The 13,243-nt window shown below is 50.8% G+C and overlaps 1 protein-coding gene across 4 annotated transcripts in view; it reads left to right on the forward strand.

The window, feature by feature from the left end:
• The window catches only part of CRCP (CGRP receptor component), a 42,179-nt gene that overhangs the window by 26,907 nt on the left and 2,029 nt on the right, over positions 1-13,243 (forward strand). For 2 of the 4 annotated variants that reach the window (XM_053961248.1, XM_053961249.1), the window contains exon 7: positions 4,047-4,301. The exons of 1 other annotated variant lie outside the window; for it this stretch is intronic. In XM_053961248.1, coding sequence (XP_053817223.1) covers positions 4,047-4,300 — 254 coding nt within the window. In that variant the 3' untranslated portion in view covers position 4,301. Of the gene's footprint in view, positions 1-819; positions 923-4,046; positions 4,302-13,243 lie in introns of those variants that run through there. One more of the 4 variants, XM_053961250.1, reaches the window with a different exon arrangement.

Consider the following 13,243-nt stretch of genomic DNA (forward strand, 5'->3'; position numbering starts at 1 on the left):
TTTCTTTCTTTTATTGCTACCCATAACCAGAGTGGAATTTTACCCCTGGGAATGTGCTGGAGGCTCTAAATGTGGACTAGAGAGATTTTTGCCAGGTCTAAAAGAATCTCTCAAGTCTTTTGCCTGTGAAGAAGGGAGAGAAACCTGAGGGCTTTTATTGACAGCTGTGGGTCAAGTATCTGCTCTTGTACAGGGCTGAGAGGGTTCTAAAAAATTGCTGGTTTTTTTATTAATTTGATGTTTTCAGTTTTCTGACTGCCCCAGACCCGGACAGGGATGAGCAACACACTCTGAGCTCCAAAATATCTGGAGTGGACAAAAGGCAGGTGAGATTTGGAGAAATGTGCAGAGCAGGCACCTTGGATGCTCTGCAAGCATCATCCCAGTCCCCATCTGGGTGCACTGGTGTCCCTTATCCTGTGGGGAAAGTGGGACAGGACTCACCTTCCTGGGGCTTGGCTGAGCCCAAGCAGCTCTGGAGCCCTTCCAGCCTCACCAGCTGCAGTGTTAAATCTCGATCCCCTCTGTCATCTGCTGGGTTTTTAATATTCTTCAAAATCATCTGCATTTTCCCTTTTGTGTGGTTCCTGGATTTCCTGACACAAAATCCTGGCTCAGGGGTGCAGCAGCCATGAGGGAGAGAGGACTGGAAACACCCACACAAAACCTGATGGGATCCAGCTCTTCCTCCCTGCAGGTTTGCTGTTCATCACCCAGAAAACCCCCCAAAAGCTGCTGCTGCCACGCTGGGTGAGCAGGCTGGGGGATGGAAATGAGCTAATCCAGGCCAATTTAAACGTTGTCCCTTTCCCTCTCCAGCATCCTGCCTCCAGGCATGGGCTCAGCAGGAAGTTGTCTCTTTCTCCTCCCCATGGGCTGCTCCAAGAGGGACAGGACCCCCTGTCCTGTGTCACCACCTCAGGTGAGGCTCAGCAGTTGAAGCCACGGGGAAAAGCAGCTCAAACCACTGGAAATGGCCCTAAATCCTCCTCGTGCTCCCAAAAGCTGCTGGAGGGTTCCCATGGGTAGCCCATCCCTGTGCTGCTGGGGTTGTCACCCTTGGAAGCCACCAGATTTAGTGGGATGAGATGGAATGTGCAGGTTTTCACCCCAAACTGTGACTCACTCTCCAAATGCTGCTCTTCCTCTTTGGGTTTTGAGTTTTTCCCAGCCTTTCCCCCCTGCTTTTCCACTGCTCTGGAGCTGAAATCTTCTCTCCAATGCCAGCTGAGCTGGTTGGAGCAGGCCAGGAGCAAAGGCTCCAAGGAAAACCATAATATTTTGGGAGCAGTGGTGAGGCAGGGAGAGTCAGAGGGAGCCTTTGGATTCAGCATTTTCTGCTGGGGCCTCAGCAGAGCCCAGGAGTTAATCATTCAAATATGCTTATGTGCAACTAATCTCTGCAGGACAATGAGCTGAGGAATTATTGAATGCAACTGAAATGGGGCAGAGTGGTTGCTATAAAAAGGGTGTCCCGAGCCAATGGGAGCCAGCAGGCTCCTATAAAAGTGGGTGGGGAAGGAAAAGCAGCTGGTGGGAAGAGATCCCCAAAATCCCAAAGCATGTCCTGAGCTGCCTCTGCTTGGGCAGAGATTTTCCTGAGCTGCTGGAAATCAGGCTGAGCCCTTCTCCCAGCATCTGTGGGGTCAGTGGGAAGGGCTGGATCTGCCTGGAATCACCTGGTGGAGCCTCAAAAGATGAAATCCTCCAGTGCTGTGAGTTGAGGTCAGATTTTGGGGGAGATTTGGATGCTCTTCCAGGAGCTGGGTGGGATCTATGGAAAAGCAGCTGGTGGGAAGAGATCCCCAAAATCCCAAAGCATGTCTTGAGCTGCCTCTCAGCTGATCTCTGTGTGGGCAGAGATCCTCCTGAGCTGCTGGAAATAAGGCATCTCCAAATCTCCAGCATCTGTGGGGTCAGTGGATGTGGTGGGAAGGGCAAGATCTGCCTGGAATCACCTGGTGGAGCCTCAAAAAATGAAATCCAGCAGTGCCGTGAGTTGAGTTGGATTTTGGTGGGAGATTTGGATGCTCTTCCAGGAGCTGGGTGGGATCTATGGAAAAGCAGCTGGTGGGAAGAGATCCCCAAAATCCAAAGTGTGGGCAGAGATCCTCCTGAGCTGCTGGAAATGAGGCTGAGCCCTTCTCCAGCATCTGTGGGGTCAGTGGATGTGGTGGGAAGGGCAGGATCTGCCTGGAATTACCTGGTGGAGCCTCCAGCAGTGAAATCCAGCAGTGCTGTGAGTTTGGGTCAGATTTTGGGGGGGGATTGGGATGCTCTTCCAGGAGCATGGGAGGAGGTGGGTCCATGGCAGTGGAAGCCCAGGTGAGGCTGAATTTTGGGAGCAGTGAGGGTTCAGCAGCGTTACCCTGTGGGGTATCCCTGGAGCAGGCACTGCGGGGCCTTGCAGCAGGAACAGGGAGGTGAGGAAAGGGATGGGAATGGATTTTCGTGGATTTAGGGATTAGATCAGCTGGGCTGACCCCAATGACCATCTCAGGGCCTGTCCCTCACACTCATCCCTTGGCTCCCAGCCTTCCCGGCAGGTTTTGGCTCTATCCCTGATGTTGTTTGGAGCCTCACGGGATCCGGGTGCCATTGGTGAGCTCAACACTGCCGCAGCTGGCAGGAGAAAATTCCTCCTGGAGCTTTCTGCCAGCCTTCAAATCCCCCAAAGAGGTGTTAAGTGCAGCTATTTCCAGCTCCAGGGCACAGACATTTACTCCTCCCGATGCCACTGCCAATCCTTCGAAGAGCAGGAAATCCCAACATCTCCAGGCATCCCATTCCTCCTGCTACTCTTTTTTTTTTTTTTTTTTAGTTTAATAATATTTTATCTGTCTCATTTTTACGACTTTTCTGCCTTTTGTCCCATTTGAAGCCACAAACAGATGATTTACACCAACCCCACCATGAAATTAGCCTTCAAGCCCCCTTTTTTCTCCTTGCAAATCAACAAATGGGTGTGAGGAGTTTTGGATGGGATCATCTCTGCCCCAGCCAGCTGCTCTCCCATCCAGCAAGCGAAGAGCACGGCCTGTTTCCTGTTAAATCTTGCTGCTTGCATTGGTTTACATTGTTTGTCTGATGTTTTACAGCTTCCAAGCTGATGTTGCATTAAAGCTGGCTGGAGTTGAGGCACAAAATGAGATGCAGGCACTGGCAGGGTTCCCCAAATGCATTCATGAGGGTTGATCCCACAGTCACATTTTCTCAGTCCCTGCAGGAGCTGTGTCCTGGCCGAGGCTCCAAAAGGTGCTTTTGGGACAAGTTTGGAGTTTTGGGGCAATTTTGGAGTTCTAATTGCAGGGCAGGTGGTGGAGGGGCTGTGCCTGCTCCTCCTCCAGCCAGGTTTGGTGGCTCTGGGTGGCTCCTGAGTTTCTCTTGACCCCTGAGCTTTGTTTTCAGCTTCTCTTCCTTGCTGTCCTGTTGAGGAGGGGAGTGAGGGAGGCTGGGTGGGCTCCAACCACAGGCTGGGGCAGAATTTTTTATTAGTTTTATTTTTATAAAGAAGAACCACGGTGGGGATGGGATTTAAATTCTGCCTTGTCTCATCTTTAACTGTGGGAATTTGAACTCTCCTGCTAAGAATCTCACAGAAAAGGGCTGCACCATCCAATCAGCAGCATTAATGATCTTCCTTCAGAATTTTGATCCTGTGTCTTTGGCAGTGGGGTTTTTTATTTTATTTTTTCAGGGTTTGTGAGCTGCTTTCACTTCCTTGTGCCATTTTCCAGGTGCAGATGAGATCATTCCTTTTGATCTCTTTATTAATGAGCTGATGGATATTTATCTCATTAGGAGGCCAGTGTGCCAAAGCTTTACAACCTCAGGCCTTAATCTTGCCAACAACGGGGAATTTCCAGCCATTTAAAGCTCTTGGGACAAGAAATAAGAAATAAAAATAAGAAATCCCTCTTCTCTTAAGGGTCAACTGAGAGCATCACACATCACCCAAAGCCTTCAGTAGAGACTTTATAAAAACTCCAGCTTAGCCAGTCTCTGTAATACTGATTTGGGTTTTTTTAGGTTTTTTTTTCTTTCAGAAAAACCTAAAGAAGGGGAAAGAATTAGGCAATGGGTTATTCTGGGATGTCCCCGTGCCGGAGATGAGCTCTCCTCCCGCACACGTCCTCGTGCCACATCAGCAGCTGTCTGCAAGCCAAGGGCTGGGGAGATGCCTATGGCTGGAAAAACAGCTCCTTCTGTATTTATTGGACTTCCTACCAGCTGGAAAATCCCAAAGATCTGCACCTCCAGGGGCTCCTGCAGCTGGGGGAAAAGGTCTTCTGTGAAATAAATCCGTGTGATGCCTAAAATGCCTGAGATGAGGGCAGCATGGAGATGTTCCTGCCCCCAGAATTATTTCTCCAGACATGTGGCAAGGTCAGTTCATAGCTGTCCCATCTAGAAACCAGAAGGATCAGGCAGAGATGGGGAAGATGGAGCTGTTTATCAGAAAATGCTGCTTTTTGGGGTCAGAGCAAAAATCACCTTGATTCTCTGTGAGCCATGAGCAGGGGAAGGTCAGGTTGTAAAAATGAAATCTGTGCTCTCCTGACTTGGATAACCTCAGCTGAAATGCTCCTGAAATGGTGCTTGCAGCAGGAAAACCCTGCTTGGTGCTGGAGCAGGATGAGTCCAAACCCTGCAGGAGCCAGGGATCCCTGCCAGGCAATCCAGGGAAAAGCTGGAGCTGGAGATGCAGGCAGCTTTGCATGAGGGTGATGCAAACCTGCAGTTTTGGGGGATCCCTGTGCTGGCAGCTGAGGGATTTTGCTGGCAAACACTGGGAATGGCTTTTCTGCTCCCACAGGGGTTCCCATGGCTTGGTTTGGGTGGCTTTGGACAAGCCTTGCCCTCTGCACGGGCACTGCCATCGCTGCACAAAGGCCAGAAAACTCTCAGTAGCAGGGAAAAGCAATAAAAATGAGTGTTCCTCTGGGAAAAGCTGAGCCAGACATGAGCATCCTTCCAAGTTAACCACTGTCCTGGCTGGGTGTGTGGCTGACAGGTCTGCTCTGCTCCTAAAATCATCTGTGTGATGCTCAAGGCAGGATCTGGGTGCAGGAACATCTGATTCTCCTGGGATGCAGCAAAATGTCATCAGCTTCATGTCTTGTGGGGCCTGTTCTCCCTCAACTCAAAGGCTTGTGGACACAGTTCTTGGATTTTCTCCTCCTCTGGGAATTTTAAGTCTTCCCTGAATGTCCAGGTTGGGTTTTTTTGGCTCAGCCTGCCCTTGCAGACACTGCTGGGGTCCATCTGTGGTGCTGGGTGCCAGCTGCAGCCAGCAGTGGGTTACTCCCATTCCCTGTCCCTGCTTCAGGTGTCTGGGATCACCCTCAGCCTTAGGGCACCTCAGAGCTGGCACATGGACAGGGATCCTGCCCTGGGATCCTGCAAGGCACCACTGAGGGTTTCAGGGCTGTGCTGGTGGAATAATTGGCAGTTCCCTTTGGCAGGAAGGTGCCAATCCCATTATTTTTCCCGTGGTTCTGTCCCCATCCATAAATGCCCAGATACCAGGATGGACTCAGCACATCCCTGACACAGAGCCAAGGAAGCTCTGAGGGCTGCAGGGACAGGGAAGGCTGCCCAGCACAGGGCACATGGGGCTTGGGATTTTGGAACTTTACCCAAAGGCCAAATGAATTTCCACAGGACAAGCTGAAATCCAACCCTGCTCCTTCGTGTGTGCTTTATCATATCTCCGAATCCCTCCCTTCAGTTCCTTCTGTGAAGGCTCCAAACTTCTACAACGGAGCTAACAGAGATTTTTTTTTGAGCCCCTCACCCCTCCCTGCCTTTCCAAACTCCCTTTAGTGACTTCAGACATGAAAACCACAAGCACTGAACCTCTTCCAGCTGCTTCTCCCTGAAGGAGAGATCAGAGATCCTTCTCATGTGAGACACAGAATGGGGTTGTGCCATTGCTGCTGAGGGATTCGAGGAAAAAAAATCATATTTAACAGTTCTGGTAAGAGCAGCTCACCTTGCTCAGGGCTCCTGGAATGAGCTGGACAGAGCCAGGGGGAAATTCTTTGCATTCTTGGGACTGGGAGGTGGAATTAAGGTAAAATGCTCCTGGATGAGGGCCAGGCTATCTGGAGTAGCAAGCTGTTAACTATCACACTGGACTTGAATTCAGGAATACTTTTGGAGTGGAGTTGGTGGCAGGAAGAGCATTGGATTGGGAGTCCAGGGAGGGGAAAAAAAGCCTCATTTTGGGCTGTGAATGTGCCAGACTCCAGCTAGCAGAGGTCAGGGCAGCAGTGCTGGGCCTTTGCTGGCTCCCACGCTGGCTCAGCAGCTGGGCTGATGTGGCAGCAGAGATGCTGCTCCCCAGGAGGGCCCTGGGGTGGTGCCAGCAGCAAAATGTGTCCCTGCTGCTGGGGCTGGGACACTCTGAGCTGCCCAGGCTGTGCCTGGCTCCTGCACTGCCCAGCTGGGCTCTGCCATGTGGGCTGGAAGTCTGGCGGGTGCTGTGGCTCACATCTGGAAATGAGATGGAGAAAAAAAAGCATAATTTGAGCTCCTAGATAGCACCAGAACTCAGGGATGCTCCTTCCTCCTCCTCCCACCAGCAATCTCAGACACAGCTGGAACTGAGAGCTTGGCAACAACCATTAGCTGTGACAGTGATGGGGGAAAACAGGGAAAAATAGGGGAAAACAAGGAAGAACAGGGGAAAACCAGGGGGAAATGGGAAAACGGGGAAAAACAGGGGAAACCAGGGGGAAACAGCCACTTCTGCTCCTCTCAGAGCCCAGCAGACCCCAGACTGTGACCCTGCAGCACCGCCCTGCTCCCCCTGAGCTGCACCTTTGCCCCTGGGCTCATCCTTCATGCCTGCTGAGCCCAGCGAGGGGAATCGTTCCCAGCTTCCTGGAAGCAATGCAAATGTCCCAGCTGAGGCGTTCCCGCTGCCCCTGCTCTGCCGGGGCTGTTGATGTGCACGCAGGCAGCACTGGGTGCAATATTTGTGCAATATTTGCTGCGTTATTTGATCTGTGGCTGCCGGGTGAGCACTGATTAAAGCAGAGCCCAGCGTGGGGCACTCTCTGCATCCCGGATTTCCATCTGCTCCATCCAGCAGCGCTGTTTTCCCCTTTTCCCTCGGAGAACAGCATTTCCCCCACCCCGGAGGCACCGTTTGATTGGAAGGCTTTAAAAGGGACAATCAATGTGAGTCACAGTCAAAGCCATAAAAGAAAAACCAATAAAGCCATCTGAAAAGTGCTGTTTAATGGATCGAGGCAAACTTACTGGAAACAGGAGACAGATTGTTTCATCTTGAAATCGTTGCTTCAAATCCATCTGCATTTGGGAGCAAAGGACATTTATTCCTCATCAATAGCTGTCAGGGAGAAGAGATTTGAAAGGGATTTTGCCACCTTTGAAAGGAGTTGGGGGTTTCTCTGGGCTCCCAGCAGCTCTCTGAGCACATTTAAAAGCCTTTCATGTGCTGGGTACTCTGGCAATTCAGGACTTCCAGAGCAGAGCTTTTCAGAGAATGGAAATAATTGTCCCTGTCATGAACACAGGTATCTGCTTGCCTGGCAAATACTGATTTTCTTAGCAAATAAAATGCACCTGAGTTGAGCCACAGTCACCTCTGGAGAGAAATGCTTCTCCTCTCTCACTGTGGCTTTTCCCAGACTGAATTTTGGGATGTTGAATCCCTTTGGCTGATTCTTTCCCCTGCCACTTGGCAGGCAACACAAATGTGGGGAATGTCCTGTGGGATTGTTCCCTTTGCTATGACCCTGCAGCAGCACTGGCAGCTCTGCAGGCTGTTTGTCTGCATCTGGGCTTCTGTTTGTGAAGCAGAAATGTGTTTTCAGTTGCATTTAGCCTTTGCATATCGCTGGATTAACCTTAGCAAGTCCAACTCAATGCGTTTTCCTGCTGCTGAGGAGCTGAACCTGGCTTTCCACACGGAGCACCGGGAAGGAAGGGGTCAGGATGGCCTCAGGCCACGCTGTTTGAGAGGTGAGTCCATCTAGAGATGTGCATTTCCTTACAAAGCTGCACCTCCAGGGGCCGAGAGTCACCCTCGCTCCTTTCCTGGCCGCTTCACCCAGCTGTGGGTCAGAGTTGGGGTTTGTGCCAGCAGCTGGCTCCGGCTCCGGCTCGTGCTCCAGCTGTTCCAGATGTTTTTCCAGTCGCACACGTGGTGGGCACGTGGCTGGCGCTTCCCGTCTGCCGCAGAGCAGGTGTGCGACCCCAGGGGACACCTGAGCCGGGCTGTCAGCACCGCCTCAGTGCCTCTCAAAGCCTTCGGCGTTTGTCTCAATTTACGGGACAGCTGGAGCGCTGCACTGCAGCCGGTTACCCAGATCAGCTGGGCTGGTTCCGGTGCGTTCAGCTCCAAAAGCCGAGCCCGGGGGCAGAATCCGGACGGAGTTTTGTCTCTGTAATTCAAGAATCATTTTCGGTGAGCAAAGGGGGCGTGTGAGCTGTGCCGGGCTCCCGGCCGCCAACATCTGCCTGGCACATCTGGCCAGACGCTGGCGCACGTGGGGTCCCCGCTCCAGCGCCGCCCAGATGTGCGCGCGCGCGCGCCCCGCCCGCCGCCAGCTGTGCGCGCCAGATGCGCGGGGAGGGGCGGGGTCAGCGCCACGGCCGCGCCCCCTCCCGCTGTCAATCATCGGCGGCGACCCAATGACGGCTCGCGACACATCGAGGCCCGCGACCAATCAGGGCGTGGTTGTGATTTCCATGGCAGCCGCAGCCGCGCGGCTGAGGGGAGGCGGCGGCGCGGCCGCTCCCGGGGCCGCTCCCGTTCCTCGTCCCGCTCGCGGAGCCGCTCCCGGTCCCCGTCCCGCTCCCTGCGCACTGCCATGGTGCCCGAGCGGAGCCGCGGCGGCGGAGGGGCGGCCGTGCCGCTGCTGCGCGGCTCCAGCCCGGCGCGGGGGCGGCGGCAGCAGCAGCAGCAGCAGCAGCAGCAGCGCAGGTGAGGGGCCGCGCACCTGAGGCGGGCCCGTGCCCGCCGCTCCCGGTGCCCGCCGCGCTCCGCCCTGCCCCGCCCGCGGCCCTGCCGTGCTCGGCGCTGGGGGCCGCGGCCTGAGGCGGCGGCAGGAGCGGCTCGCTCCCCGCCGTGTCGGTCCCCGCGGGAGCCGGGCCGGGCAGCCCCGCGGAGCCGCCGGCGATGCGCGGAGCGCCGGGCGCGCTGCTCCCCGCGGCCGAGCCCGGCCGGGGCATTCCCAAAGTTTCACCGCGGGCGGGGGAAGTCGCGGCAGCGGCTCCCGGCGCTGCGGGTGCTTTTGTTCGGTGCCGGGGAGGGCCGGGAGCGCCCGCGGTGGGGCGGGGGGGCACCGGGGACGGTGCTGGAGCGCTGGGTTTGTACCTGCGGACAGGTATGGAATGGCTTGGCTGGGCAGCGAGCCGAGCACGGGCAGGGACGCCTTCCCTGGACCAGCTTGTTCCAAGCCCCATCAATTTGATAGTTTCACAATTTGATCGTTTTATAGCAGGAGGTTGAATCTGTCGCTTAGCTGGAAGTGGGTTTGCTGCCGCCGTTGGGATTTGCGTTTTGGTTTTGTGCGAATTGTGGTGGATCTGGGTGTTTTTGCTGTTACTGAGGAGTTTGATTCTCCGCAGTTCCTCAGTGTAGAACGGAGCGCCGAGAGCACAGAGAAATCTCAGGGCAGGAGCTCATCTGCTCTCAGTGTGATATTTTCCCTCTCTTTTCCCCCTTTTTTCTTCTTTTACGTGTAACTTTAGAGAGCTCGAAGCCTCTGTGTGTCGCCAGTAAAATTCCTGTTGTTGAATTGTTCTCCAGCAGGAACTGTAGAAATTAACAAATACTGTTTGTGTTTGCATGACCAGGAGCATGTTGGTAACTCTTTTTTGACCGTTTTCTGTGCAAATCCTGGTAATTTGCTATATATGTTAGAGATGTAAGTAGAGCAGAGTGGATAAAGATATTTCCTTTCATTTGAAGCAGATCTTTTTAATTATGTGTTTTCTAAAGTAATTTTAGAGGCCTTAGATGTTGAAAAACCTAAAAGTGTTGAATTTTGAGTGCTTGGGTAACAAAACTGAAGTGCATAAGTATGAGCTTTTTTTTTTTTTTTTACTCTGTATAATGTGGTTGTAACAGAAATAATGACATTATTATATAGTTGCTATGGAAAACTTCAGATTCTTCAGTCTGTGCCAGTGAAGGTTAATTTGATGTTTTAAATTTTTCAGGGCTTTAGATTAAAAGAAAAAAAAATAGAAAAGCCAAAAAATGTAGGTTCAAGGAATGCAGATGTGTGACCAACACTTCTGTGGTTCCTGCAGTGTGGGCTGTAAGGGAGAGTTGTTCTCACATCTGCAGTCCCTGATATTAATCCTGTCCAACTTTGTTCTGTCATTCTAGGAGTTGGCTGTCTTTCATTCCAGATGTTTTCATGCCAGCTGATTTACTCCTTATTTTTTTGTGGACTCCTTGTTTCTTTGTGGAGGTGAATAAAAATTACTCCTTCTATTTTATCATCCTTTTTTTTTTTTTACTCTAGGATTAATGGGAGGAGAAATCTGGGCAAACAGCTGCAGGGTTTGAAGGCCACGAGGGCTTAAATAGCTCAAGATGGACTTGCAACTCAAGACTTCTTGATTTTGATTTTCAGCTTTGAGGTTTTTGCTTGGGATTTGCTTCCTTGTGCAGATTCTGATCCGTGACTGGCGGTAACACAGATCCAGTTTTGGGGGATTCACTGAGGTGATTGTGCAGAGGGATCAAAATGCTTCCTGAATACTCAAACAGTGTTGGGAGCAGGCTGCTAAACGAGGCTCTGATGGTTTGGGTGCCTGTGGCAGTGGTGCTCTGGGGATGTTTCAGTGCTGTTCCCTGGTGTTGTGCTCTGCCATTATCCTGTGCAGTCATCTGTGGTGAGCACACTCAAACAGCTCCTTGAGGGGAAACTTTGATGGGATTCCTTCCTTAAGCTTTCATTTAGGGATGCTGAAAGAGCTTAGGGTAGATGTTTCTCTAAGAGATAACTCTCCACTTTCTAAATGTGTATTGTTTTGAGGGTGACTCTCGAGAATTCCCAGTATCTGCTGCATCTCCAGTATTTATTTTAAGAGAGAAAAAGTGAAAGGTGCAGGAAGAGGCAGGGAAGAAACAGATAGAGTTGACATTTACGTTTTTTCAGTCCTAACAGCATTTTCATTTCTCCTCCAGGAGAATGACAATGGATAACAGCGCTTTGGGATATTTTCCCATTCAATTTAGCCACTGTAAAATGAATTTCCTTTGTAGTTTTGGGTTTAGTAGTCAGGCTGTGCATCAGAATCTTCTGATTCTGCAGGGTGTATTTTGGAGCCTGCTCCATAAAGCCTGGGTGGGGAGGGGTTGTTGTCATAGCCCCAGAGAATCAGGGATTGAGCAGCTCTCCTGAAGAGGAAAAGGAATCATAGGAACATGGTAGGAAGACATGAGAGGAAAGACAACTTTCCAGTTATATGAACTTTTTCCCTGCTTCTCTCTTGCTCCTACTTTCTGGCACAAAAACTCCTTTTTATTGGCTTTTTGTTTTGAGGATGCCTGTGGAGCCTCATGCCCTGTTGACACAGAGCTGAGTGTGACCTTTCCTCCCAGAAGAGCTGAGCTCAAACTCTGGCCCTTTACATTTTTCAGAGCTTTACATTTAAACCAACCCATCAGAAATGTCTAAGTTCAAGGGAATGCAAATGTGTGAAAACATTTCTGTGGTTCCTGCAGTGGGAACTGTAAGGGAAGTTGCTCACTGCACTTGGAACAAATCAGGAACAAAATCAGGAACAAATCCTCTTAAAAAAAATCCCCTAAAATCTAAGCTGTGCTCTTCCTAGAAGGAGATCTGATGGTCAGATTGTGAGCCAGGAGTTCAGGCCATGGAAGCAGAGGACAAGTTAATCACTGAAAAATGCTATATATATATATATCTGAGGTTGTGTTTTATTTTGGGATGCATGATGCCACTGTCACTGCCCTCTCAGATTAGCCCTGGAAAAGCTCTGCTTGAACAGGAGAAGGGAGGTGCTCCCTTTGCAGCTCCACAGTGAAAGGCTGAGCTCTGGAGCTCCAGAGGGTTCCTCCTTCCAGCCTGGGAATGGAGCAGCTTCTATTCCTCTGCAGGGGACGTTTGAAACACCAACAAACCCCAAACTAGCATGAAATACAAATGGATGACTTGCCTCTTGACCAAGCTAAAAATTTTCAACATTTTTTGGATGAACTTGAGGAAAAAGGTCTTGACCTGCTGCGTGGAGGGGAGGGCAGGAGGATGAATTGTGTGCAGGAGAAGGAAACAAAGCAGTGCAGTGAGTTCTGCTGTGCTAACATCATCTGAGGCTGACTCATAGGCCTGACTTTTCTGGGCAGAAAATTCACTTACAGACAATTCTGCTGGCTGCACTGTCTTGTGATGAAACTTGTAGATACTAAATCTTTTTTTTTCTTTTTTTTTTTGTTTTTATTTCCACATAAATTTTTCTGGGAATTGTTTTTTGTCCTGGCACTTAAAACTCGCTGCCAAAGGCCTCTCTGCTGTTGTAGTCTTCTAGGACTTGCTCAGCTCATGTTTTGTGTGAGGGGGCTGTGTTTGTTTGGGTGATTGTGGCTGTGTTTTGGGATTTTTAAAATAAAATCTGTCTGTGCTTGTAAGGTGAGTGGCACTTTGCTCTTCTCAGGTAAAAAACCCACAACATTTCAAAGCTCAGAGGGCTTGCTGATTGCCCTGCTGTGATTTTGAAAGGCTGTCAATTTAATTCCTGTTAACAGCAGAGCAATAATAACTTTTATAACCCTTCAGGCTGACAGATGTACTCCAGAGCACTTACTCATGGGGAGGAGGGAAGGTGGGGTTTGTTTGCAGAAGGGCAGCAACTTTCATATGTCATCCTTATCCCAAAGAGCTTTCCTTGGAACTTCAGGCACAGAAGGGAGTTTGCTGGCTTGGAGAATAAATGAATTTTGTGAGAGGAGCTGTTCCTGACACACAAAGCCCTGGTATTTATGGCAGTGCATGTTCCAGGTATTGCTTCCAGGTAAAAAAACAGGACAGAAGGTTGTAGGACAGTTAAATCATGATTCTTTATGGTCTTGCAGCCTTTGGCAACTTTGAACTTCCCAAAGTTTGAATTGCATCAAATGAAAGTGCTTGTGGGTGACTGATGTGGGGTTTTTGTCACATGGCTGGGATTTTGGTGCTGTAGGTGAGTCAATACTCACAGAAATTTAGGAAACCTCCTCACAGTGTGCAGC

Source organism: Vidua chalybeata, chromosome 20, assembly GCF_026979565.1.
Source record: "Vidua chalybeata isolate OUT-0048 chromosome 20, bVidCha1 merged haplotype, whole genome shotgun sequence".
Lineage (NCBI taxonomy): Eukaryota > Metazoa > Chordata > Aves > Passeriformes > Viduidae > Vidua > Vidua chalybeata.